At 35.9% G+C, this 27,145-nt stretch overlaps 1 protein-coding gene across 12 annotated transcripts in view; it reads right to left on the minus strand.

Annotated features, from left to right (window-relative positions):
• CTNNA2 (catenin alpha 2) overlaps positions 1–27,145 on the minus strand; it is a 1,217,074-nt gene that overhangs the window by 20,830 nt on the left and 1,169,099 nt on the right. For 6 of the 12 annotated variants that reach the window (XM_021088200.2, XM_021088199.2, XM_085018817.1 and 3 more), the window contains 3 exons: positions 26,720–26,825; positions 19,233–19,367; positions 8,206–8,349 (listed from right to left, as the gene is read on the minus strand). In XM_021088200.2, the coding sequence (XP_020943859.1) occupies positions 8,206–8,349; positions 19,233–19,367; positions 26,720–26,825 (385 nt within the window). The remainder of the gene's footprint in view (positions 1–8,205; positions 8,350–19,232; positions 19,368–26,719; positions 26,826–27,145) is intronic. The other 6 variants (XM_021088202.2, XM_021088201.2, XM_085018822.1 and 3 more) reach the window with 1 other exon arrangement.

Raw genomic sequence — 27,145 nt, forward strand, 5'->3', positions numbered from 1 at the left:
TTTCACTTTACACTTAGGAAAAGCGGGGCTCAGCTGGGTCAAGCAACTACTGAAAGTCAGAATTCAGTTTGGGTTCCACTGAGTGGAGGGTATACAGGGGTGAGAACTACCACGTCATACCTAATTCTCCTCATTGTCTTCGAATTCATCATATGATGTAAGTAGCCGTTATTGGGGTAGGAGTACAGATGTTTAAGGATGTTAACACAGCTAGGACGCATACTATTTTGCCCTCTCATTTTCTTTTCTTCTTTACATATGGGAAGTTGGAGGATGGAGCACTAGCACTCAGCGCGGACCAAAAGATGAACTTGAGAACAGAAGCCTCATGCTAGGTGGAGCAAGCATATATTCAGGAGGAGTCTAGGTCCTTGTTGACGCTGAGTTTACTGTACCAGCCCTGGGCCACCTATAGACTTATTCGATATGAGAGAAATAACTATTTGGATGTTTTATTATATGTAGCTGAATCTAAATTTAATTAGACCGCATGAATTATAAATACTATTATTTGGCATTAAAAATTTAGGATACTTAATTAAAAAATAATATTTCATATCTAAATATAATTAACATTTTAATACATCATAATCTTCATGTGGGAGGGTAGAGGAAACCAGTCGTGTCACTTTGGCCCTTATTTCAAATCCCTTTTCCAAAAAAATGATTAATTTGATCTATTCAGCTCTTTTGGAAGAAATTCTGTTTCCTTCTGTACCTAATCTTTTTAAAAAGTCTTCTTAGTGTACCAGAAAGTAAATTACAAAAAAAAAAATATATATGTTAGCTAAAAATAATAATTACTTGATTTTGGGCTCCAAATCTTTGGTAAGCAATGTGCTTTGAAATCTAGCATTAAAAATAAAGTCAAGGAGTTCCCATCATGGCTCAGTGGAAATGAATCTGACTAGTATACTTGAGGAGACAGGTTTGATCTCTGGCCTTGGTGAGTGGGTTAAGGACCCGGCATTGCCATAAGCTGTGGTGTAGGTCACAGACACGGCTCAGATCTGGGGTTGCTATGGCTCTGGTGTAGGCCAGTGGCTACAGCTCCGATTCGATCCCTAGCCTGGGAACTTTCACAGGCCACAGGTGCAGCCCTAAAAAGACAAAAAGACAAAAAAATAAAATAAAATAAATAAAAATAAAGTCAAGTGCTTTCATGTGGGAATAAATGAATGCAAGAATTAATGAATGCAAGAATTAATGAATGCCAGACTCACGGCACAGACTTTGAAAACAACCTCATAGTTACCAAAGGGGCCAGGTAAAAAGGAGGGATGGATTGTGGGTCTGGGATTGGCATATGCACACTGTGGTATATGGAATGGTTGGTCAATGGAATGGTTATCAATATTCTGTGATAATCTATCTGGGAATGGAATCCAAAAAAGAGTGGATGTGTGTACAGTTATTATACTAAGTCACTTTGTTGTACAACAGACATTATATCAACATTGTAAATCAACTATGCTTCAGTAAACCTTTAAAAATGGATAAAAGTTTTTTAAAAAAAGAATGAGGAGTTCAGGGGTTAACAAATACGACTAGGAACCATGAGGTTGTGGGTTCGATCCCTGGCCTTGCTCAGTGGGTTAAGGATCTGGCGTTGCCATGAGCTGTGGTGCAGGTTCCAGATGCAGCTTGGATCCCGAGTTGCTGTGGCTGTGGTGTAGGCTGGCGGCTACAGCTCCGGTTGGACCCCTAGCCTAGGAACCTCCATATGCCAAGGGAGTGTCCCTAGCAATGGCAAAAATACAAACAAACAAAAAAAAGAATGAATGAATGATGGACCTCAAAATCATTTACCAGGATTTTTCCGCATGATGACTTACTACAATGGAGAAAAGTAATGTCCAATAAGCTAGGATTATTAAACACATATTATGTACTCATTGCACAAAGAACCAGGGAAAAAAACGAATTCCTACACTGCAGTCCATACCAAGAATAACAGAATATCAAAGGAGGCTTCCTGGAAGTACTACAATATATCAACCACTAACTTTGTGACCTCCAGAAAGTTCCTTAAATTCTCTGAACTTCATTTTCCTAAAACTTTTAATGAAAATGACCGTATCTCCTACACAGGATGATTTTGGAAACAAGAGTGCAAAGTGTATTTAAAATACTTAACACAGTGCCTGGCACATACTGAGCCCTCAATGTATCCTAGCAAGTATAATAAAAATTGTAATTGACTACATGTGATTGTCTCTCTAAGTGGTATTACTATTCCAACTTATATGTCAAAAGCAAAAGCTCAGATATTAAGAATGCTACCCAATATCACCCAGATTTTAAAAGACAGAGTTGGTTTCCAAATTCACATGTAATTTAATTTTAACATCTACTTTAAGGGAACATGATATTCTTTAACTTATCTTTCAGATTTCTGACCTCAAAAACATTTGGCTGTTACTGTTCTCTGCTTGGCATTTATACAGGTAAAATACCAGGCCTTAAAGTAAATAATTTTGCCTGGCACATCTCTAAGAACCACCCCAAGTTATGTTTGCTTGGGTGGGTGTAATAAAAGCACAATAACAGAGCTACAGGTCATTGGTTAAGAAAATCTTTAAGAATTAAAAAAAGAATATTTTTTTTAACTCAACATGCTGAAACTATCTTGCTCAATTAATGGCAAGCACTGGCCTCCTACCAGTCAACTGCTTCTACAATATGACAGTATCATCAGCTCAGCCAAAGCATATATTGCTATTACCTGCACAGAGATGACTATGAAGGAAAAGCAAGTTTCCCAATCATTTCTCGACTTCTAAGCAAAGAAATTCTCAAATTAGACTTGTGGTTGCCAGTGGGGAGGGGAGGAAGTGGGATGGACTGGGAGTTTGGGGTTGGTAGATGTGAACTATTATATTTAGAATGGATAAGCCACAGGGTCCTACTAAAGAGCACAAGGAACTACATCCAGGCTCTTGGATTAGAAGAAAATGGAAAATGGTATGAAAAAAAAGACTCTCTATATATGTATGTCTGGGTTACACTGTTGTACAGCAGAATATGAAGGGACACTGTAATACACTGTAAATCAACTATAATGTGAAAAAAAAAATAGAGAAGATTTCAGCCATCTGGACCAAGAGCATTGTATGCAAAGCAATTAGAGGGTTAAATCCAGAACCCATCCTCCTTGCTGTGATCTGAAGTCCATCTTCCAGACCAAAGTTTACTCTCATATCTTAGTCAAATGTAAGATACCTATCTGGTGCCTCCCTCTCCTTTGAACATTTGTATAACTTTCTACACTGATGGGTGGGCACGGGATAACGGCTGTTGTCCATGAAGAAAATAATACAGAAAAAAAAAATGAGCACGTCTAAATAATTGCTGATTCAAATACATAGTTATGTTATTAATATCTTTCAACATAGACCATTGATCCTACATTGGCATATGAGCTTGATTTTTCTTGGCATAATGGGATATATATATATATATATATATATATATATATATATATTATACACATACACACATACATACAGATTTTTCTTTTCAATGAAGTTTACCTAATTGAAATTAAAAAGGAGCCAAATAGCTGTACCTAAGAATACCATGCAGAAACAAATATTGCCCTGCACAGTTGCCTCTATTCCTTACCTTTATACAAAGTGGGAGCTGTAAAATAACTGAGCTCTAAACTTGATCACATGCTCTTAGTACTGGAGCATGACCATGAAAGATACAGATGCTCCTTTAAATGTTTACAGTCTCATGCCTTTTCATCAAGGATATTTAATAGCATCACTTAGTAATGCTTTATGCTTAATAACTACCATTCTTAGAGAGTTATTTTTATGCTTAACTGAAATTTAAACTGATTTTCTCAAGAGCATTCTTATATTACCTTTATCTTATTTCCCCAAATCTCTTATTCTTAATCTTAATTCTTGTTTTCCCCTGAATCTTCTTCCAAGAACATAGAAACAATGAGTCAGTTTTGTTGCCTTGTAGAAATTCTAAAATTTTGCTGTGAAAATGAATCACCTGGCATGTATTGAGGGGAGGGTAGGATAGTTAACTATAGATTCCAATAACCTACATACTTCTTATGATCCTGATTCAAGGGGTCTGCAGCCTGGTCCAGGATTCTGCATTTTAACAGCCTCTTCCTTCCTCTTTATGCATGTGGCATGTGGATTATTCCCTTAATAATCCAGATTGTTCCAGAAAATTTTATGTAGATCCTACATGACCTTTTTGGGGGGAATATAATTCCTTTTTTTTTTTTTTTTTTTTTTTTCTGGCTGTGCCCACTGCATGTGAAAGTTCCTAAGGATCAAACCCAAACCACAACAGTGACCCAAGACACAATGCTGGATCCTCAGCCCACTGATCCACAGGAGAGTTTACAAAGCAGTTCTACTCATGGAATCCCTATCTGTTAGAAAGGCCAAAGTAGTAATTTTGAAGGAAATTGGATGGCAAGAAATACAAAAACAGTGCCCTCTAAGTGATACAAAGTATACACTGAAAACTATCTACGAATCTATAGCAAGAGAGGCTTTCAAACATAAATGTGGCTCTTTGTCAAGTGGGTAAATCATACCCAAATCAATAACTTATTTCTAAGAGTATTAGTGAAAGAAACTTGCATAAACCATTGCCTGTTTGAGAGCAGGGTCTGACATGATTCTTGTTCAGTGCACAAAAAAACCCACAGTTTGCTTGGAAAAATCACCCTGGTAACATGGATTCTCATTAGGTTACTGGCATTTCCATGACCTTGACATTTCTAAACCTGTCAATGATAATCCCTTTGATTATCCACATGATAATGCATTTCTACTTTCATCGGAAAACCAGAATGTCCCAGAGCTAGAGTCTCCTTCTGTCCCTCATTCCTTCCTTTTATTTTTATTTATTTATTTTTTTTGGTCAAGCCCCTGGCACACGGAAGTTCCCCTGGGAGGATCAGGGATGGAACCTGAGCCACAGCAGTGACAACCCCAAATCCTTAAACTGCTACGCCATCAGGGAATTCCTCCTTCCTTTTATTAATTTCTCCTCCACAATTGTGGCTGTGAGGAATCATGTGGCTTTCTGTGTAACTGAGAAGATGGCTGCCTGATTGTATTTTAAAAAACATACATAGCCATTAATAAATGATTGCAGCCTCCTCTTCATATATGATAAAGTTGGCATACGAATAAAGGAAAGGCGACTCAGGAAAGGTATGGGGCTGGACTCTAAGAAAGACTGTTGATTTTACCACCTGCCACATCTAAATACAACATATCCTCCACAACATTTACAGTTCTGTGGGTTTGCTGACCGGAAATGCTTCCCGGCCCTCATTATGGACAATACAAATCTAAACCTGTATGTCCTAAGTGAGCTGAAAGCCTCAGCTTCTCACAAAACCTTCCTAGGAAAATCTAGTCTACCTCAGACCACAGGGATAGTTTTTGGTTCTCCAACACTCATTGTCTTCACCTCTAAGATGTCAATGGCATTTGTCCAGATACCCCAAAAGTTTGCACATTCCTCAAGAGTAGGAGTCAGGCCTTACACGTCTTTTTCCTCCATAGCGCATTACTCAGCACCCACCCATTCCCTACTCATCAACTCTTCCCAACACCACAAGGGTTCTCCTGCATAAGTAATTTTGAATTTTAGAGTAACAATGAGACCTAGCCCCATTTATTACCTAGTGTATAAGGATATTTTCTTTATTTCAAATAATCAGAATAACATAAACTTAGTCAAAAACAAATCAGATCACAGGCTTGATCTTATCCATTTAAAAAAAAATAAGACTCACTTATACTATTAACTAAATAACACTACATCAGATATAGGGTATATTTTGAAACTAGTTTATACTAAAATTTTCTTTCTGGCTTGAATAACTATCTCATACAAAAATAGTCTTTTCAACTATACAATCTTTTCCCCATAAACCATTTCTTCAAAAATATATTATAAAACGTTAGCATTTTAGAGCAGGATTACTCTAGGATATATCATTTAAATTATCAATCATCACTGTAGAGATGGAAAAAATGGAGAGCCAAGAGATCTAAGAAATTTACTTTGAGTTACCTAATTAGTCACTGACAGAAATAGGACTAGTATACCAGTGTTCAGACCCCAGATTGATGCAACGTCTGTTACACTTCACTGTTTTGTTTAGAGCACAATATATGTATGTATTTTTAAATTATAATTTAAATACATACAAAATGGATATAAAAAACACTGAACACCACTATAAATGAAACATGCACATGAGGATATACAAGTGCGTGCACAATTGCATTCCATGACAGATTCTCTGAATCTGCACAAGGCACAACACAACCATTCTTAACTCACGAAGTTTAAAGATGATTGTATTCCAAGGGTTTGTAAAATATGAGCATTTCTTACCTGGCAGCTGTCTGAGGGGTTGATAAAAGACGTTAAAAAACTTGAGCTATGATTAGATCAGATTTTTCTGCCACTGAAGGTTTACTTCTATTTGGATTTTCAGGTTTTAGCACTTTTCAAAGAAGCTAGGCCAGGGACTTGAGAGGGATCCTATGGGAGACTTGGGCCTTGTTACCCACATGGCTGCAGGTTGACTGCAGGTGTTTACCACCCAACTCCCTATGGGCCACCGATGGCTCTAGTTCTCCTTATCTGATACCTCTATCAGTATAGTCACATCTTCAGGTTACAAAGTTTAGGTGGGAAAATAACTTCAGCAGTCAACACACTACTCCACCCCAGGTCATGAAAAGAGAAGCATCTTGTGGGGGAGGGCCCTTCTGGGAGAGGGGTAGAGGATCTACACACAACAGAGGAGCTATGGATGAGTAAGAACTCCTCCTTTTATTTATTTATTTAATTTCTTTCTTTATTTTCTTTTTAGGGCTGCACCCATGGCATATGGAAGTTCCCAGGCTAGGGGTTGAATCAGAGCTGCAGCTGCTGGCCTACACCACAGCCACAGCAACACAGGATCGGAGCCACATCTGTGATCTACACCACAGCTCACAGCAACACTGGATCCCTAACCCACTCGGCAAGGTCAGGGATCAAACCCGCAACCTCATGGATATTAGTCGAGTTTGTTACTGCTCACGATGGGAACTCCTTTAAAAACAACAAAAAACTGCTCCATTTCTTCAATGCCTATATCCATACATAGCTAGGTAATGGGATTTGAAAAAAATGAATGAAACACCACTTAACATATTTGATAATACCTAAAATTCAAACCAGGATGCTTTTTATTCCACCCCATGAAAAGCAGCAGGGCTTTACATTCCCATCAAACCTTTAAAAAAAACAACAGCTAAGGCTTCAACATCCTTTAAAGATTTAACCATCTCCATGAACTTCCTTTGCCCTCTAATATAAAATTGACATCTTGAAAGTTTTAGTAGATACCCAGGAGAGAACAAGGAAGGTGGAGAAACATTCTCACTTCAGTTGATCTTTTCCTTCTAAATACTAAGGCATATAAAAGAATTAATCAGTAACAATGGAAACCAAATTAAACAAAGAACAGCAGCTTTTTAGAGTACTTTACCAAGAAATCTTATAAAACATCATTAGTGTTATGACATGCAACAAAAAGTAGCAAATTTGGTTGAGACACACTGAAACAGCTGCATCTTTGATTTTGCAAGAGTGGTGACTCTTTTTAAAAAAATAAATAAATATTTTACTTTTTGCATCAGAAAGTTTTTGTTCACATTGAAACCAAGTGTGTTAATAATTCTTATGTATCAGTTTCTTCAGTTTTACTGTAGAGTTTTAGAAGAGCTGACTTATTCTCTGGCCAAACATTATTAAAGAATATTCTGTGATCCTGAAATCTTTCAAATGAAGAAGAACACACTCTCCTAACTAGCCTTCCTGAGAGAAGCTCGCTAAAAGACTACAGAATGGATTCATTCCACATATGCAATGACTTTCAGTCCCAAATGGGAAGAAAGACTGAGAAATAAAGGAATGAAAATACCATTTTCAACTTCTTAAGTTTCGATCACACTTGAAGAATACATCTGTGTCGGGAAATTCTTGGCTTAAATCAAGAATAAATAAGTAGATCTTTGGCCCAAAGTTGGTTAATAATAAGTAAAGAGGGCTTGAGTGGTCCCATCTTTACTTCCTTGAACCCCCATCCCCCTGCTTTCAAAATTAATGTTTACAATGAGACAGGTTAGATTAGAAAGCAAAGTTACTCACCATAGAGGAATCACTGCTTCCACTCCCGATCGGAGCTCCCTCAGCACAGGTTGGGAGGTGGGTAGAAAGTTGACTAGCCCTGCCCCCATCTATGACATCACAATCTACCTCATAAAAGGTAGTGAAAGTGCTCTGAACTCCTGTCTGATTTCCGAGAGATACAGAAAAGAGAGAGTGAGAGAGAGAGCAAAAGAAAAAAAAAAAAAAAAAAAAGTACCCTATTGGGAAGGGATTAGGGAGGTGGAGTGGATAACTGGGAGAAAGAGGCATATGAAGGAATTAGGTCCTGAAAGAGATATGGGTGGGCCTCTGTGGTATTAAGCAGCCCAGTTATTTGGATTCCTCAATGGCTTCTCTTGAACAGATAAATGGACCACTTGGGAGAAGGAGGATGAAGCAGCAACCCACCTTGGAAGGCATTGTAGGGGATAATTGTTGTGGGGTTCAAAGGGGATGAATCCCCTTTTTAAAGCACTGAAGATCACCAAGAGAGAAAGCAAGGGCGAAGCTCTTAATGCCTGGAACAGTACTTGGGGATGGTCAGATGTCTTTCATGGAAGTTCCATTGCCCTGCTGTGTGACCTTCGTCAAGCTCTCTGCCTCTGTACACCCAGCCAGGACGTGGTGCTTAAGGGGTACTTACCTCTTCCATTGGGTTCACTGAGGAATTAAGGTACTCATTGTTGCTAGAACAGCAACTCTTTCTTACTCTTCCTTTTTGCACTCAAAGGTGGGTTGTATGACAGGCACAATTTAAAAGATAAGCCAATAACCAATGCCTATTTCTATGCTTGGAATTTCTGCCTCTTAAATTGTTATCGTTGTCATAAAATATTACTGAAAACCTTGACTAGGTTTTTCTCTTTACTGAATTTAACACACATCTAAAGGGGATAGTTAGAGCAGACCTTCAAACTTGGAGAAAAATCAAATGATAATATTTCTACAATCACGAGAAAAATCAAATGATAATATTTCTACCTTCAAACTTGGAGAAAAATCAAATGATAATATTTCTACAATCCTACCGACACTGTCACTTTCAGAGGTCAAGTTTACATGGCCCAGAAATGCTCAGTGACCAAACATTTTTGTCACATGCAGTTTTGCTGTAATGATAGAGTTTGTTTAATGTCTGAATCCAATTTATTTTTTTAGTCAAGCAAGATGGGACAATAATGTGGAGATCACTAAGGTCTTTTTTTTTCTTTTCAAATGTAGATTTAAAACTTTAAAAATTGGACTACTCACAGTTTCAAGTGAGTATCACAATAAAAAAAAAGGAAGAGCAAGCAGTTCCTAAAACCATCCACATGGTAGCCGGATCTTTATCTGCCCAGTGGAATATATGAAAAGTGAATCTATTTCAACAGAAAATATTTTAGTAAAGATTCACCATAAAAGCTTACAATTCACAATAACATAAATGAGTAAAGCCCAGTGCCTGTTTCTATATGCTGATCAGCAAAATTCCTAGTTTGGATTTTTTTTTTCCCCTCGGTGTGTTAAGCCAATACAGTTCTATTTCTAGTCCTGTCATTCTTAGCTCACTAAATACCTATGTGTGTTAAATAATCACAGTTTTTAACTATGCCAAATTGGTAGATTAGGGAGCATTTTGAAACGCAGAAGTTACTAAATTCTAACTGATCGTGAATTTGGCAACATTTACTCTCATCTTTTACTTTAAAATAAATGTTAAAGGCATTTAAAGAATGTCTCTAAGAACTAAAGACAATAAAAAAGAAAAAATCTGTCATATGAGAAGAAAGAATTAAATTGAAATTTTTTCATATATTTGAGTTTTTTAGTATGTAGTAGAACAAGCAGTAATACTTCATATATGCTCTCTTTGCTGAATTATTCTATTTTGTATTTTCAATAATTCTAAATTGAAATTCTACATTTAACAGCTTTAATTGTGTAAAAATTTCACAATTAATGGCCCTATGAAACTATTTTCCTATAAATTTTACATATTAGATCACTGGCTAGTTGGCTTATCCTTGCTTTTTTATGCTTTATAACAATCCCACTTGGTTTAGAAATTAGACTTCTCCTGATTTTCCCATAGGAGGGAATGTAATATTTTACCAGTTATTTTAACAATCAGTTTCAAAAAGGATTATTATGTATTAGAAACTTATTTGTGTCATCTCACCTTTCATACAAAATTTAAAGTCACTATTTTAAGATTAAAAATTTAACTGTCCATTCTTCCAATAAACACCTTAAGGTTTTTACTAATCAACAACGAAGGTACATTTTGCCAACCTTAAGATATTAGAATAAAATTGGAGTTAAACACCTTTAAAATATTGAAATAAAACAAATGGACTTAGTTTATAATCTATTGGTATTTGTAGTTAATAATCTATTGTTTATTTGGAAATGGAACATGCCTTCAGGAACCCAATGCAAAACTAGGCTGCATCAAATGGATGCAGAGTGGTGAACTGTGCTGACTTTTTAGGTGAATTTAGTATGATTGACTGCAGTAATGTCTTCAGTTATGGTATTAGTTAAAATAACAACATTTTCTTTGACACAAAATGCAATTGCCAGGATCAGATAATTTCAAGCTCTTCTTAGGAATTTCATGCTCTTCTTAGGATCTAGCCTCTTGATGCTGTTTAAGAAAACTAAGTCTTTTGCAATTATGGATTTGATGCACATATCCTATGACATCACTTAAATGGATGAATTAGCCCTTCAAGACAAGACATGAAGTGATTGCAAGGTTTCAGTCAAGGGATCTCATTATTGAAGTCACAGTTGTAATTTTGTTCAGGTCAGAGAGATGTATGGTTGGCTTCAAATTTTTGTTTGTTAAAGAAAAACATGTTTTTGTTTAACTTGTTAGTGCAAAGAATTGAGAAAAGTCAGGTGAAATCACTCCAAAAGAATAATCTGCAGAGATATTTGCCAAGTAATTTATCATGGAAGACACATTCCTGCATGTTGGCCTGCAAGGTGACCAAAATGTTATTTTTAAAGAGAAATATCTCAGCAAGAGATAATATGATTAATTTTGATAGCAACAGATTTGAATTGGGAGTTCCCAGATAAAGAGATCATGCTTGAGTTTGTCTCAAGATATTGACTCCCATATAGAACCTTAGACTTAAAAGAATACATGGTTCTTACAAGAGATGTTGACTGGAACTTCTCTCAGATATCCTCGCTCAGCAGCAAAACAGATTTCCAAAAGGAAACAGATAAAAGAGGTCAAGACACAGATTGTACAAATTGGACAGAACATCCAGTCAAGTTCATTATCAGCAAGGCATCTGAATGGATGAAGGTATTCAGAGAAAAGCAATAAAATAAGATACAGCATTGGATGATGAAGGAAAAGATTAAGGTTTAAATTAAGAAAGCTTGCCTTCAAGAAAATAGGATTAGGATGAAATATTTGAAATATATTTATTGCGCAGAAATAAAACGACTGCTCAAGATAGAGGAAGACAATGTGTTGGAAAGCCCTAAAAAATATCTGAACTAAAAATCCCCCACATTGCCCATCCAGAAGTTTTTCCTATTTGTAAGATATATGGGCCATAACATGGCACATATTTCTCTTCCAAGGGTTGCGATCAAAGCTATATTTTATAAATCATTTAAATTAAGCTGGAGAAAGCATTTGACATCATCTGTAGGGACAGAACGTAGACGCTAGTAATTTAAACACAACTTTATTTCTAGAATAGAATAAAACCAAGGGAAACAGTGAATACACAGAGATAGCTCAACAGATACCCTGCTATTCTAGCTGAGAATGCTAAACAGTAAGATGAGAAATTACATGGGGAAATAAAATAAAAACAATAGACTATACAATCTAGAAAAAGCACAAAGAACAGAGAAACTCATCCTTTTCATAAAAATTGTTTTCAATTAGAGGTAAAAGAATGCTCTCAACCAACCAATATTTAGCACTGTGCTTTTTATGCAGTAGTTGGAATGAAATAGAAATGTTGAATTCAATGTATTAAAATACTCTTACATGAATGAGCAATACATACAACTCTTTGAAGCTTTGATTGTTAGTTAATCATTAGAAATTAGGAGCTGTTAGCTTATGGAACATATTTTCCTAGAAAAACATTGCTATCAAATCCAGTATTGAACAACCAAAAAATCCTTTTTTTTTTTTTTTTTTTTAACTCTGGGGTCTCTTTATTTCTTTTGAGTCATCTGAGGTTAAAGGAAATTTGTACAAAATCAACAACGAAATCCTCAGATAATGCTTAGTGTATGGCTTTAATATTCATATTCTCTTTTTTACTTATTCATACATTTTGTACAAATTGTTCACATTTTAACTTCTCTCGAGGCATGACTTAAGTAAGAACAAGAAAAAAAAAAATCCCAATAGCTTAGGTAACCCATTCAAAATAATGTATTTCTTGACTAGAGTTGATGAATTAAAGTGTATGGGGACAACCAAAAAGGATAAACTGAATTACAGATAACTGTGTCTAAATAAAGGTATTCACTCAACACTTCAGCTTCTTATAATTATTTGGTTCAACTCAAGGGAACAGGTAGATCTGGGTTGCTCTCAGATATCAAAACTAGTTAAAAATGGCAGAAGATAGATCCTAAGACACTATCACAAACATTAATTATGAAAACATATTGATAAATAAAGAACATCTTAGCACAAACTCAGACAATCATCACATACAGACAATAGCTCAAAATTAGAACATGTCTCATGGGAAAATGGTATTAACCAGTATATCTTAAAGAGGTTTCCTGTGTTTCACCACTGTCAAAAGATATATACAATCATTGTTTCTCATCTAGGTAATTCCCATATGTCTAATTTCCCGGTTTTCACAAAATATTACTATTCATTGGATGCAAATCATCCTCAAAATATTTTAAAATCTAGGCATTAGTTACTAACAGATAAAGGTATGGCGTATTTGCCTTCATTCTTTTAGTTAGAGGCCTTCAGAACTTGAAAAACTTCTAAAACCCAAAGGAATAAAGTTCATTGATTCAATGACAGGTAATGGCATTGACATTTCTGACACAGAGACACTCTCCTTAAGGCCACTAACCCCTTCTACTCTTACAAGCAATAATGCCCTCAAACTAAAATAGAAACTACTCAGCTTGCAGGTTCAGGTGATGCAATCAAATCAATCCACCGAGCAGATCCAAAGTGAGATCAATCCACGTTTCCCAACAAGGTCAAAGGAGTTATTCGCTTGGTTCACATCCCAGCTTTGCCAGGACAGAGTCTGTTTTCTTATTTTAGAATGAGAGCATTAGAATACAAAGTATTTTTCTATGCATAAAACAATTCAGTAAGATAACCAACTGGTTTCATTTCATTAGTGAATAACATTTTTTCCCAAGAAACATAGTTGATCATATTGATAAGTTTAGAATTAATGTCTTTGAGTATGTAACTGAAGAGTTACTTTGATAGCAAAGCAGTAAATCATCTTCTTTTGTGCAAGATTATTTGAAATCAGGGAGATAGCTATAAAGGTGTGGTGGGTGTGAAGACACGAAGTTTCCTATGATGCCTGACACCCAAAGATATTTTTTACTTTTCTTATAAAAATTCTTATTTCCAATATCTTCCAAAAATAACACCTTGAGTTTGTTAAATGTCACTTGTATAACATTGGGAGAATGAATTTGCACTGAAAAACCACTTAAGGGTTATTTTTCTCTGAAGGTTTGCATAATTTTGGTTGTGCAAAAATCAGTGACCATGTACACTGATACAGATATAACTAAGGAAGATTTAATGTAGGAATCAGAATTTAAGTGGTTTTAGTTTTACTATTATAACAGATTAGGGAGTAGGTTTTGGGGAAAAAGATTGAATTATTCAACAACCCACCATACTAGCTAATTCAGTGCAAAGAGCTACTGCTATTCTGTAAATGATAAATACCTGCTTAATTTTCTTATTACAGAGTAATCACCACTATTGCTTCACTCAGATTTATAATCTGAAGTTTGTTGTAATCTTACTCTCCCTTGATCTGGATGCTTCTACTCTCCCCATATCAGAAAAAAAGTCCTTTCAGCCCAAATACTTAATGGCCTACCCTCTGGAAAGTCTCGGATAAAATTCTTTGGAGCAGCTGTTAATTCCCTGAACACATATCCTTTTGTTTAAATGAAGCACAGAAATGCCTTCCAAATCCAAACTGAAATAGCAAGCAATTTAGATTTTTTTTCCCATCACTACTCTGTTTTGATCAGTGGAGATAATCAAGAATTGATAATAGACAGAATCAGAAGATATTAAAAAAAGACTCTTTTCCCAAAAAAGGGTTGCGTAAAGTACAAGTCTACACAGCTAAGTATAATTCTTATTTCATCTAATTACAAAATACTGATACTTTTTTATAGAGAGAATACATAAATGTTCAAATACAATACAATTGTTATCTCCACAAACCATAATTATGTATGTATACTATATATAGTACAAATAAGCCCTATTTTCCCCAAAACTGTTGAATTATTGAATTGAATCGGGTATGTTATAGCTGCCAGATATTTGTTCGGTTCTTGACTATTGTTTATTTGAGGAGCAAGGAATCAAATCAGATGTATTTGTTGTGTGTATACACATGTGTGCGGGCATACAGCATATATGTACCTTTGATCATATGCGAGTGTCAGGTAGGATTGACTTCGATATTATCAGTTTCTGGTTTCTTGTGAATATTTTTCACTCATCATCATGAATATTCATCAACTTTTTATGGCCACACTCTCTGCATATGGTAGTTCCCAGGCCAGGGATTGAATCCAAGCCGCAGCTGCAGCAATGTGGTATCCTTTAACCTACTGCACTATACAGGGGATCAAACCTGCACCTCTGCAGCCACCCAAGCTGCTGCAGTCAAATTCTTAACCCACTGAACCACAGCAGGAACTCCTCATGTTAATTTTAATTGAGCCCACCTTTTTTTTTTTTTTAATGATGGTAAACACAGGCAAAAAGAATAACTATATTGGACCCTTTTATTGTCCAATTTTCTCTTTACCAATTCAGATCCTACCAGTGTTGCAAATTACACCTCTCACCTTGTCAAACTTCACTCCATAACCCAATTGAGAGGAATTCAAATTTGGAAAGGAGAAATTTAAATGACAACAAGAGTGCACTTGAGGGCAAATTACTCAGTCCCTCAGGAACAGGTCAGGGCTCCACTCAATCAGCCAGAGGAGTGTGGGAACTAACATTCCTCACCTTTAAACTTTGTTCCTATATTTCGTTGGCACAGAAAAAGACATTAATAAAATCTATTAACTTTGTAACATTTTCCTGTGGAGTCACCTATAAGTTATATCACCATCCCTCCATCTCTGACCTGAGCATCAAATTCTTGTCCAGAGCAGGGTTATTGCTCCTGTGTTCTGGATTCCTTGTTCTAATAGGGCTTCTCTTGCATTTGAACTTTAAAAAAATAATTTAAGTGGACTTTTTCAGTGTCATCAGAATGTTTGCTGTTCAACATCCTATCTTCTAAAACTCTACATCAGTGTTCTAATCTCATTCAGAATCAGGTAAAAATTTATAAATCTTAGGGTAATTAAGGATAATCAAGGCTATTAAATGTTTTTTATTTCCCCAGATCCATCTTCATATCTCCATTTTTAAATTTAAAAGAACCCTATCAAATTCTCTGAAACCTAATGAATAAAAATTAATTAAAATATGACAAGTAAATATACAGGTAATTTCCATAGCATGGCATTGGAACTTAGTTGTATTCAAAATATATTTACAGTGTGAAAAAAGCATGGCTCAACTTTTCTCTCATGATAAATATAATACTGTTATGTTGAGTGGATATGATATGCACTAAATTAATTTATAATACGCTATGGTTATTTCTCTTTCCTTAGTCTTCTCTTCTTCCTTCTTTTATGCCTCTTCCTTCCTATCCTCCCTCCTTCCTATCCTCCTTCCCTCCCTCTATTTCTTCTTTTCTTCTTACAACAGTCCTTTTTCCAAAAAGCATGTAAACAAGCTTAAGAAAGCACAAACACTAAACTATATAAGCAAATAAAGTCAGTATACAAAATATCAGGCTGTTTAATTGTCTAGCATTAGTTTCCTCCATGTTCACTCTCACATTTCTATCACTATGGTTTTTTAATAATTTTCTTTCCCATTACCTGCTTAGCAACCAGGTTGAGCTGAATTGGCTCACAAATATGCATCTTCTACTTTGGGATTTAATAAGAATGGCACCTTTCCACTGTTGAGAAAAGTTTCATCCAATGACTTTTAAAAGTTGATGGTGAGCCAGAAACAAACGGTGCTTCTTAGACAGCATTTGTGCAAATGAGCGTATGTAGGCATGCATCCTGGTTTGCTTTATTTCTCTATTTCCCCATCACGACTCATGAAGAGCTTTTGCAACCACTGTTCCCATGACCTATTGAGATTTCCTGAGCCACTTCTCAAGCCAAAGGCAGATACAACAGAAGAAGCCTTTCCCAGTTTGTATACATAGAATCACATAAAACATACACATGCTGACAAAGTATATAACTGTGCACATGTGCATTTTATTTAATGTATGTTCATCATGCCAGCATGAGATTAAAAGCATGGTGCTCAGTTTTGAAATGCAAATCACTTTTCTTGGCAAAATGGAAATAACCTATCCAAATAGCTTCTATTCTAGTAGAGACTTTGCCTTCTAACAAATAGACCTTCATGGGGGCTTTCATGTATTTCAGAGAAGCCAGAGCTTTGAATCTCATGTAGATAAAGACATAGGAAAAAAGGAAGAAAGATTTAAATATTCCTCTTTTTTGATTGTATATTATACTGTAGTAGCCTCTCCTTAAAAATGTAGCAAATTTGTCATGCCAGACATCAAAATATATGGGGCCCAAAGCATGGGTGGACTTTCTTGGCAAAATCATTGAAAGTTCGTGTGTATGGGGTCTCACAGTCTTGACTCTTTCAGAACTTTGAAGGTAGTCATTTGTGGCTATTTTGCAAAATAAACATACTGATTTTTTTTTTCTTCATTGGCCATCGGTGAAGGAAGATGAAGAATAAGATGGAGGCAGAAGTGGCAAAGACAGCAGACTACAGATGCGGCTATGGCACCAAATAGCAATCAAGCTTGGAAAAAAACTATGAGGATGCCAAGAGCAGGCCCATGACTGAACAATACAAGCCAACTGTTATAATGTATTTGATTCAGAATTATTATAAAGTTGTATAACATTCTTCTAAAAGAAGCCTTCTCCCATGCAAGGATTTATGAGCATTGCCAATAAGACTCAAAGAAGGAAACAGGCTTCTTGATGGTGTTCTCAATCTCAAACACCTCTGCAAATGCCAACAGTGCAAGTGATAAAAGCCAGTGATGGTTTGGACTACATCTAAATGAGGAAAAGACAATGGAAATGGAGCTCTGGAGGCAGTGATGAACAATGGGTACTGAGAGGATGATGGAAAGCAACTCTGCCAGTAAAATTCACTTAGATGAGGTTGTGGAGTCTGAGATCCACAAAGATGCTCTGCGCATCCATGTAAATAATAAGATTGGAAAGTAACAAATGAAAGCACACAAGGCAAGCTAAACAAAAAGCACTTGGTTCCACAGGTGCTATATACAGATGGACATGAAAGCTGAATGGTATGGGAAACTATACCATCGAGGCTGAAGATAAGAAAGGAAGCAAGGGAGATGCAATGTTCAGATCGCTTCTTGGCAGAGAGAATCTTGGTAATTACCACCTTGGCAGAAAGGACACATTGCCAGACAGATTGCTCTAGGTTGCTGAAGAATGTTGAAGCAGGATCATTTTGGAAATGCAAAGAGGTGACTATGCTTTGGGAAGAAGCACAAAATAGCCAGTTCACTGGGCTCTAGGTGAGACTGCATGGACCAGGCTTTCCAAATGGTGTCTCCATGCAAGCCAGATCAGCTCTTTTCCCAGCTATGTTTTTCTGCAAGCCAAACAATATAGGAATTGAAACCTTTGGGCTCAAGAGCGATTTTTCCACTTTTCTTTTTTTTTAATCAAATGGTCAACCTGCTGAATTTCTGAAAATGACTTGAGGAAGAATTGAGCTTCATGACCAGTCTGATTTTCACCAGGCATTCACCATGTTGATAAGATTATGCTCCTGGTAATTCCACATTTAAAATAGCAGCATCATGGTTGACTGGGAAAAGAACTAAAAGTGGCCAAGCCACACTTTGGAATTTGCAAATAATTTACAATAGATGGCATCTTGTGTTGGTGTTGAAAGAAAAGGACTGAGGGAGGAGAAGAAGCCAAGGTGAAGAACCTCAACACATATATTTGGAAATCTTGCCAAGAAATCATAATTCTTCTGTTCATTGAACTTCCTGTTTCTTTGCATTTGATGAAAATCGACCAGATACATATTTATTTTTATGAGAAGGGAAACACTGAAGTGATTGAACAAAGGATATACAATTGTTAGTGTTTGACAACCATGTTAGTTTTTGGCAACAGCACATCAACATGTGTTAAATTCAAACATTTTTCTGGCTTTTAAGGGTTACTAAAAACCTAGTATGCATTGGAACCTGATGAATGAATTCCTATCATTTTCATCACCTCTAACATGTGAACACCATTCACACATAGAGAGGCTGGCATCTGAACAGAGAATAAAAATCACTAGTACTAACAGAGGGAAGTAGACTTACAATGAGTAAATATACAAAAGCCCCAAATAATTATAGTAGTCACAACTTGGCAATGAGTTTCCAGACTAGGAAATTATTTTTCTTGTGAAGAATGGAGATTTTACAAGGCTAGTATAAACATGGGATAATTGGAAAATCAAATTGTACTTTGTGAGTTATCGTAAGGTCTGGAGTAAAGATGATAACGTTTATTAAAAAAAAAAAAAAAAAGAAACCTTCCTATGAATCACTGTAGTTTGGGGTTTTTAGCAGTACTGTTGCCAAGGATGCTTGCCTTGGAAGTACAAGAATACAAACTTGAACTGTGAAGCCCAAGTCCCAGCTTACCCCTGACACAATGAGCTCTCCTCCCAGATTCTGAACTTCTGCCTTCACCTTGCTGCAGATATTAAGCTGATGGCAATACAAGGCAATCCGTTGAAGGTAGGCTAATAAATCCTGCTTACATGCTGAATCAGGACACTATAAAATACATAAAAAGGTGATCTCAATTAGTAAGTACTCCAGTTTCTAACACTTGCTGTATAAAAGCTGTGAAGAGGTTTCACTGTTATAGACCTTAATTACATCCATCCAACATAACTTCTTTATAGTGCATTTTAGGAAGACCACAGCCAATAGGTTAGCATAGTTAGCTCTACTTTGATAAAAGTCTATAAAAAGAATATTGAAGATCTCCCAGAAAGCCTTATTGGGACTTCTGTACACATTTATGAATATTTTACCAATTATCTTCTAAACTGCTAAGAAAATTAAATGTTCTATAGATTTTCCCCTGGAGGCTCATTATATGCTGACTACATGCACAATTATTTTAACCCAAACAACAAAGATGCTAGAAGGAAATCATTCTGTGTGGCAGTCTCTCAGTTAGAGTATAGAGGAGAGTTTCAATTCAATTATTTTGCTGGAGGGAAAATGCACTTGTATCATTCACTAAAGGAACTCTATTACAGTTTTTGGAATTCCGTATTTATCAAAATTTTGAGACAGAATAAACTTCCTTTAAACAAGAGGCTCTGAGAAGGATCAAGAAATAGATTTGAGTAGAATGAATTTGCAACCAGTTGAAATAAGCTCATAAGTGTAGCAATAGAACTCCTCAAAGGATGCACCAAAGTCAGCTATGGCCAGGGATTTTGAATTCTCTTTGTTACTTAAGCGGGTAGAAGTCCATCAAATATACACTGATCTTTGCTGAACACTTCCACAGACATTTACATGATTCCCTAAAGCATTTCTGAAACTTCAATGCCAACGGCTGTCCAGTAATTGAAATGTATTTCTATTGCTATCTGAAGTTCAGCTCAAAATTCTGCAGGACAGTCTATTGTTCTGACTCCATCTGGCACTTGCAAGGGACATGTAATCACTGGATTCTTGATGTAACGCTGTAAGAAATGAGTACCTATAGCCAAAACTGAAGTATCTTATTTAGAAAAAGAGTATGAGAAAAAGATTCCAGCTAAGTTTCCTTCAAGCTCAAGAAAGGAAATTCGTTCATTAATATTGTGAAGACAGTCTTTTAACACAGCCATTTATTTAATACATGACAAAGGGGTCTTTTTCATAGATAGCACTTACCATTGTGGTATATTTTTCACTAACTGTATTTATCAAGAAAGAACCGCACAGACTGTTTTTAGCTTTCTACGAGTACTTAATATTGTAATATTTATCCTGCTCCAGAGACCCATATACTGAAAAGAATTAACTTTAAAATGATATCTCCCTAGAGGGCTGACAAGGCTTTTGATATAAATACCTCGCAGCAAATTAAAATGGAAGTTCTATCTCAATGGAACAGTAATTAAAAAGGCAACAGTCCGTAAAAAGTTTATATTGTGTGCACATCTTGAATCTTCCCAAAAATACTTTCAGGCAAAATAAAAGCAACCAATCCACACTTTGGAAATGCTCATTCTATTCTATTATTTAAACTAAAGTATTTAAAACACACATAAAGGCATGATGGACCAAGGAAAATAACTCTTATACCATCGAAATAGTAGAAATGGGTGCAGAATTTGAGAAAGAAATGTCCCCTTAGACAAAGCAGTAGCAAAAATTGCAAATTACTTCATAACCAATGATAGGAAAAATATCACAAAAAGACAGTTATGTTTAAGTTCATCTGTTTTTGTTGTTGTTCTTAAGTCATCATTATATTGCATCTTATTTGTCACAATCTCAAAAGACATTTAGAATCCTGGGGTTTGCATATGTGTAGTGTGGTGTGTTTTCCAGATATCAAAACTATGTGGGCCATGCTTCATGTCGTATAATCATTGGAAATAAAGGGAAAAAAAGTACAAGATCACAAAACAAGAATTACAATAAAAAAATTTTGAATTTAAGGATCCTAAACATAGTCTCAGCCATTGAGATTCAGAGTGTAATGGAAAAGCCATCCAAACTTCATATACTTTCACTCCTAGGAAAAGGTCTGTTCTAACAAAACCCATTTCAGAACCACCCACCAATCTCTGGTCACTTCATTTATCCCAACATTGGCAGAAAATCCCGTTAACATTTGCAGGAAAGAATTCAGCATTCTTCCAGCTTTGCACATTTTTGTATGTCTGCACGTATGTGTGCATATTTTCAAGTAAATGCATTGTCTCTTCTCTCTTTTGCATGAACTTTCTAAGATACATATGGAACTCTGTAGAGAGAAGCTCAACTTTGCTGCAAACTTGTAGGAAGCCCAGCAGTTGATGTTGCCCTGAAGTTAGCAATTTAGTTAATGGTTTGGGGAGTTCCTGTCGTGGCTCAGTGGAAATGAATCTGACTAGTATCCATGAGGACACATGTTTGATACCTGGTCCCACTCAGTGGGTTAAGGATCCAGCTTACTGTGAGCTGTGGTGTAGGTCACAGATGTGGCTTGGATCCTGCATTGCTGTGGCTGTGGCCTAAGCTGGTGGCTATAGATCCGATTAGACTCCTAGCCTGGGAACCTCCATATGCCATGGGTGTGGCCTTAAAAAAAAAAAAAAGACAAAAAAAATAATAGTTTGGTCCTTAATCCCTACAAATTTTAGGGGATTCTCAAATTATGGTAATGTTGAATGAATTATCTGTACTATTTTAAGCATTTATGAAAAAATTCAAAAGCAAGCAGAAAACATTCACTTAGTCATCATACATGTAACAAAGTGAAGTTTATTTTAAACATAATCCTAATAGTTTAATCATTTTTTTCCCCAGACTTTTAGAAGATGAGTAAATTTGGTACTGACATGAAGGATTCTAGAATCTGGGACATTGAAGACAGGTATTCAGAGGAATAGCGTAATATTGACAAATGAGGAAGGAAAACTACAGTAAGCAACTCAAAAATCATAGGAGCCTAGGGTCATCTATGGGAGAGAAAATAATTCTATATCTTTCCATGTATCCAAAGAGCATGATTGTTTCATAGTCTAGTAAGCAAATTCACACTTGTAATGTCTCCATGTAAATAACAGTTTACATGATATTTTCTATTTCAAAATCTTAATTTATATTTTTAAGACATTTTCCATTTAAGACTGTTCAAAATGCAAGCCATTGTTGCTTAGAGAGATGAACATCAGTTATCTGGAAAAGTCTATTGCCTAAAGTACCCTTATAAGCAATGGCACATTATTGCAATGAGAAATATGTAGAACAGGATTTTAGAGTTTCAATTCAGCAAAATAAAATGAGAAATATGGAAATAAACTCAAACATTCAAAGTGAGATTGAGAAGTATTTTAACATGTATTTTAGTTCAGTCTAAAAGATTGTCTAAAAATTTCAATGATCTCTGAAGCCTTGAGTCTGCATGGAAAATAAAGCTTAATTCTGGATGTTCTTAAATATGTGGATTGCTAGGGCACAAATTACTATGAATTATAAAAATCATCATTAGAGTGAGATGAATATTAAATAACAGGAAATAAAGTTCTTCTTTCTTTTGATTCCCTCTTGAGCAGTGTATTTGACTTTCTGAATGAGGGCAGCCAAGATATTCCATGACTACTTGTGGGTTATGACTCTTATTTTTCTAATTTTACTAAAGTATAGTTGATTTACAACATTCCTTCAATTTCTGCTGTACAGCAAAGTGAACCAGCCACCCATACATTCCTATACTTTTTCCATTTTCCTTCAGGTTCTTACCCAAGAGATTGGATACAGTTCCCTGTGCTTTACATCAGGACCCCATCACCCATCCATTCTAAATGTAACAGTCTGTATCTACCAACCCCAAACTTCCCATCAGTTCTCTCTTCATCCACCCCGCTGGCAAACATAAGTCTGTCCTCCATGTCCATGATCTGTTCCTGTTTTGTAGACAGGTCATTTGTGCCATATTTTAGACTCTACATATAAATGATATCATATGGTGTTTGTCTTTCTCTTTCTGACTTACTTCATACTTCACTTAGTGTGAGAGTCTCTAGTTCTATCCATGTTGCTGCAAATGGCATTATTTTCTCATTTTTATGGCTGAATAGTATTCTGTTGTATATATGTACCACATATTCTTAATCCATTCATCTGTTGATGGACGTTTAGGTTTTTTTCCACATCCTGGCTACTGTGAACAGTGCTGCAATGAACATACAGGTGCATTTATCTTTTTCAATGAACATTTTGTCCAGATATCTGCCAAGAAGCATGACTGCTAGATGATACGGGATTAGTTAGTTTTCTGAGGTACTTCCATACTGTTTTCCATTAGTGGTTGTATCAATTCATATCCCCACCAACAATGAAGGAGGGTTTACTTTTCTCCACACCCTCTCCAGCATTTGTTGTTGTTGACTTGCTAATGATGGCACACTAATTGGTGTGAGATGGCACTTCATTATAGTTTTGATTTGCATTTCTCTAATAATTAGTAAGGTTGAGCATTTTTTTATGTGCCTGCTGGCCATCTGTATGTTTTATTTAGAGAAATAACTATTTACGTCTTCTGCCCATTTTTCATTGGGGTTGTTTGTTTTTTTGCTGTTGAGTTGTATGCATTGTTTGCATATTTTGGAGATTAAACCTTTGTTGAATCATTTGCAAAGATTTTCTCCCATTCTGTGTGTTGTCTTTTTGTTTCTATAATGGTTTTATAATGTGCAGAAGATTTTGAGTTCAATTCAGTCCCATTGGTTTATTTTTGTCTTTATTGCCATTATTCTAGGAGATAGCTCAAAAAAGATGTTGCTGTGATTTATGTCAAAGAGCATTCTGCCTATATTTTCCTCTAGGAATTTTATAGTACTTGGCCTTACATTTAGGTCTTCAATCCACTTTGAGTTCATTTTTGTGTATGGTGTTAGAAAATGTTCTAATTTCATTCTCTTACATGCAGCTGTCCAGTTTTCACAGCGCTATTTTTTTTTTTTTTTTGTCTTTTTGCCTTTTCTAGGGCCACTCCTGTGGCACATGGAGATTCCCAGGCTAGGGCTCTAATTGGAGCTGTAGCCACTGGTCTACCCCACAGCCAAGCCAGATCCAAGCCACATCTGTGAACTACACCACAGCTCACAGAAACACCTTATCCTAAACCCACTGAACAAGGCCAGGGATCGAACCCGCAACCCATGGTTTCTAATTGGATTCGTTAACCACTGAGCCATGATGGGAACTCCCCCAGCACTATTTATTGAAGAAACTATACTTCCTCCATTGTATGTTCTTGCCTCCTTTGTCATATATTAGTTGACCATATGTGCTTGAGTTTATTTCTAGGCTTTCTATCCTGTTTCATTGATCTACATTTCTGTTTTTGTGTCAGTACCATACTGTTTTGATGATTGTAGCTTTGTAGTATAGTCTTAAATCAGGGAGTCTGATTCCTCCAGATCCACTTTTTCTTTTAAATATTGCTTTGGCTCTTTGACATCTTTTGTTTTTCCATACAAATTTTAAAATATATTGCTCTTTTTCTGTAAAGAATATCATTGATAATTTGATAGGGATTGCACTGAATCTGTAGATTATTTTAGGCAGTATAGTCATTTTGATTATATTAATTCTTCCAATCCAAAAGCATGGTATATCTTTCTGTCTATTTATGTCATCTTTGATTTCTTTCATCATTGTCTTATAGTTTTCAGAGTACAGGTCTTTTGTCTCTTTACATAGATTTATTCCTAGGTATTGTATTCGTTTGATGTGATGGTAAATGGTATTGTTTCCCCAATTTCTCTTTCTTATCTTTCATTGTTAGTATATAGAAATGCAACTGATTTCTGTGTATTGATTTTGTATCCTGCAACTTGACTGAATTAATTGATAAGCTCTAACTGTTTTCTGGTAGTGTCTAGGATTTTCTAGGTATAGTATCATGTCATCTGCAAAGAGTGATAGTTTTACTTCTTTTCTAATTTGGATTCCTTTTATTTCTTTTTATTCTATGTTTGCCATGGCTAGGACTTCCAAAACTGTGTTGAATAACATTGAGGAAAGTGGACATCCTCATCTTCTTTCTGATCTTAGTGGAAATGCTTTCAGTTTTTCACTATTGAGAATGATATTAGGTATGGGCTTGTCATAAACAACTTTTATTATATTGAGGTAGGTCCCCCCCATGCCCACTCTCTGAAGAGTTTTTATCAGGAATCGTGTTGAAATTTATCAAAAGTTTTTCTGCATCTATTGAGATGATCATTTTTTTTTAATTTTTTGGTTTGTTGATGCAGTGTATCACATTAATAGATTTGCAGATATTGAAGAATTCTGGCATCCCTGGGGTAAATTCTACTTGATCAGGGTATATGATCTTTTCAATATATATTTGCATATGGTTTGATAATATTTTTTGAAGATTTTTGCATCTATATTCATCAGTAATATTGGCCTATAATTTTCTTTTTTTGTGGTATCTTTGTATGGTTTTTGTATCAGGATGGTGGTGGCTTCATACAATGAGCTTGGGAGTGTTCCTTCCTCTGCAATTTTTTGGAAGAGTTTCAGAATATGTGTTAACTCTTCTCTGAAAGCTTGATAGAATTCAGCTATGAATCCATCAGGTCCTGGACTTTTGTTTTTTGGAACTGTTTAAATCACATCTTCAATTTCAGCACTTGTGATTGGCCTATTCATATTTTTGATTTTTTCCTTGTTCAGTCCTGGTAGGTTGTACCCTCATAAGAAACTGTCCATTTCTTCTAAGTTGTCCATTTTATTGGCATACAGTTGCTTGTAATAGTCTCTCATGATTCTTTTCTATTTCTGTGGTGTCTGTTGTAACTTCTCCTTTTTCACTTCCAATTTTATGGATTTGAACCATCTCCCTTTTTTTTCTTGATGAGTCTGACTAGAGGTTTATCAATTTTGTTGATCTTTTCAAAGAACCAACTTTTGATTTAATTGATCTCCTCTACTGTTTTGTCTCTATGTTATTAGTTTCTGCTCTAATTTTTATGATTTCTTTCCTTCTACTAATTTTGGGCTTTGTTTTTTCTTCCTTACCTAGATGTTTAAGGTATAAGGTTAGGTTGTTTATTTGAATTTTTTCTTCTTTCCTGAGATAAGATTGTATTGCTATAAAATTCCCTTTCAGAACTACTTTTGCTATGTCCCATAGGTTTTGGGTTGTTAAACAGTGGGTATTCTTCTTTCTCAAGGAATTTTGATCATTGGACCTATAACCTCCCTTTTCAACTGAACCCAAATTTGTCATCGACTCAGTCTCAGCAGTTAAGAGGCCAGTTTGTAAAATGTTAGTGATTCTTTATGATTCTTTCTTCAGGGGCATTTTATGGTGTGCATATAACCCATTATGCAACCCAGGAGCCAATTAATGACTCCACTCAGTATGTGCTTGCTCTTCCCTCTTATATTACCTGATCAGCCACGGCACGGGCTAATTTGTCCATTCGAGAACCTGCTTCAGCAATTTTCTTGGCAGCATTAATGACATCAGATGTATTTTTCAATGGTCCTTTGCCTCTGAAATAACAGATACAATATAATTAGAAATCCACTTAGTGACAGGAAATAGACAAATCTCCCGTGTTATTTGTACAGGACTCAGCTTTTGCATTTGATTTGGCTCTGGCTATGCTGGAGGAAATTTGAATGTTTTCTGATTCACCTCAATTTCCATGTTAATAATCCACTTTACTTACCTTTTTTTTTTTTTTTTGTCTTTTTAGGGCCACACCCATGGCATATGGAGGTTCCCTGGCTACGGGTCGAATCAGAGCTATAGCCACTGGCCTATGCCACAGCCACAGAAACAGGATCTGAGTCACATCTGCAACCTACAC

This window comes from Sus scrofa, chromosome 3 (assembly GCF_054392235.1).
Source record: "Sus scrofa isolate SSC_HxYL_T2T_F1_AM1 chromosome 3, Sscrofa_HxYL_maternal_Yorkshire_Landrace_v2.0, whole genome shotgun sequence".
Taxonomy (NCBI): Eukaryota; Metazoa; Chordata; class Mammalia; order Artiodactyla; family Suidae; genus Sus; species Sus scrofa.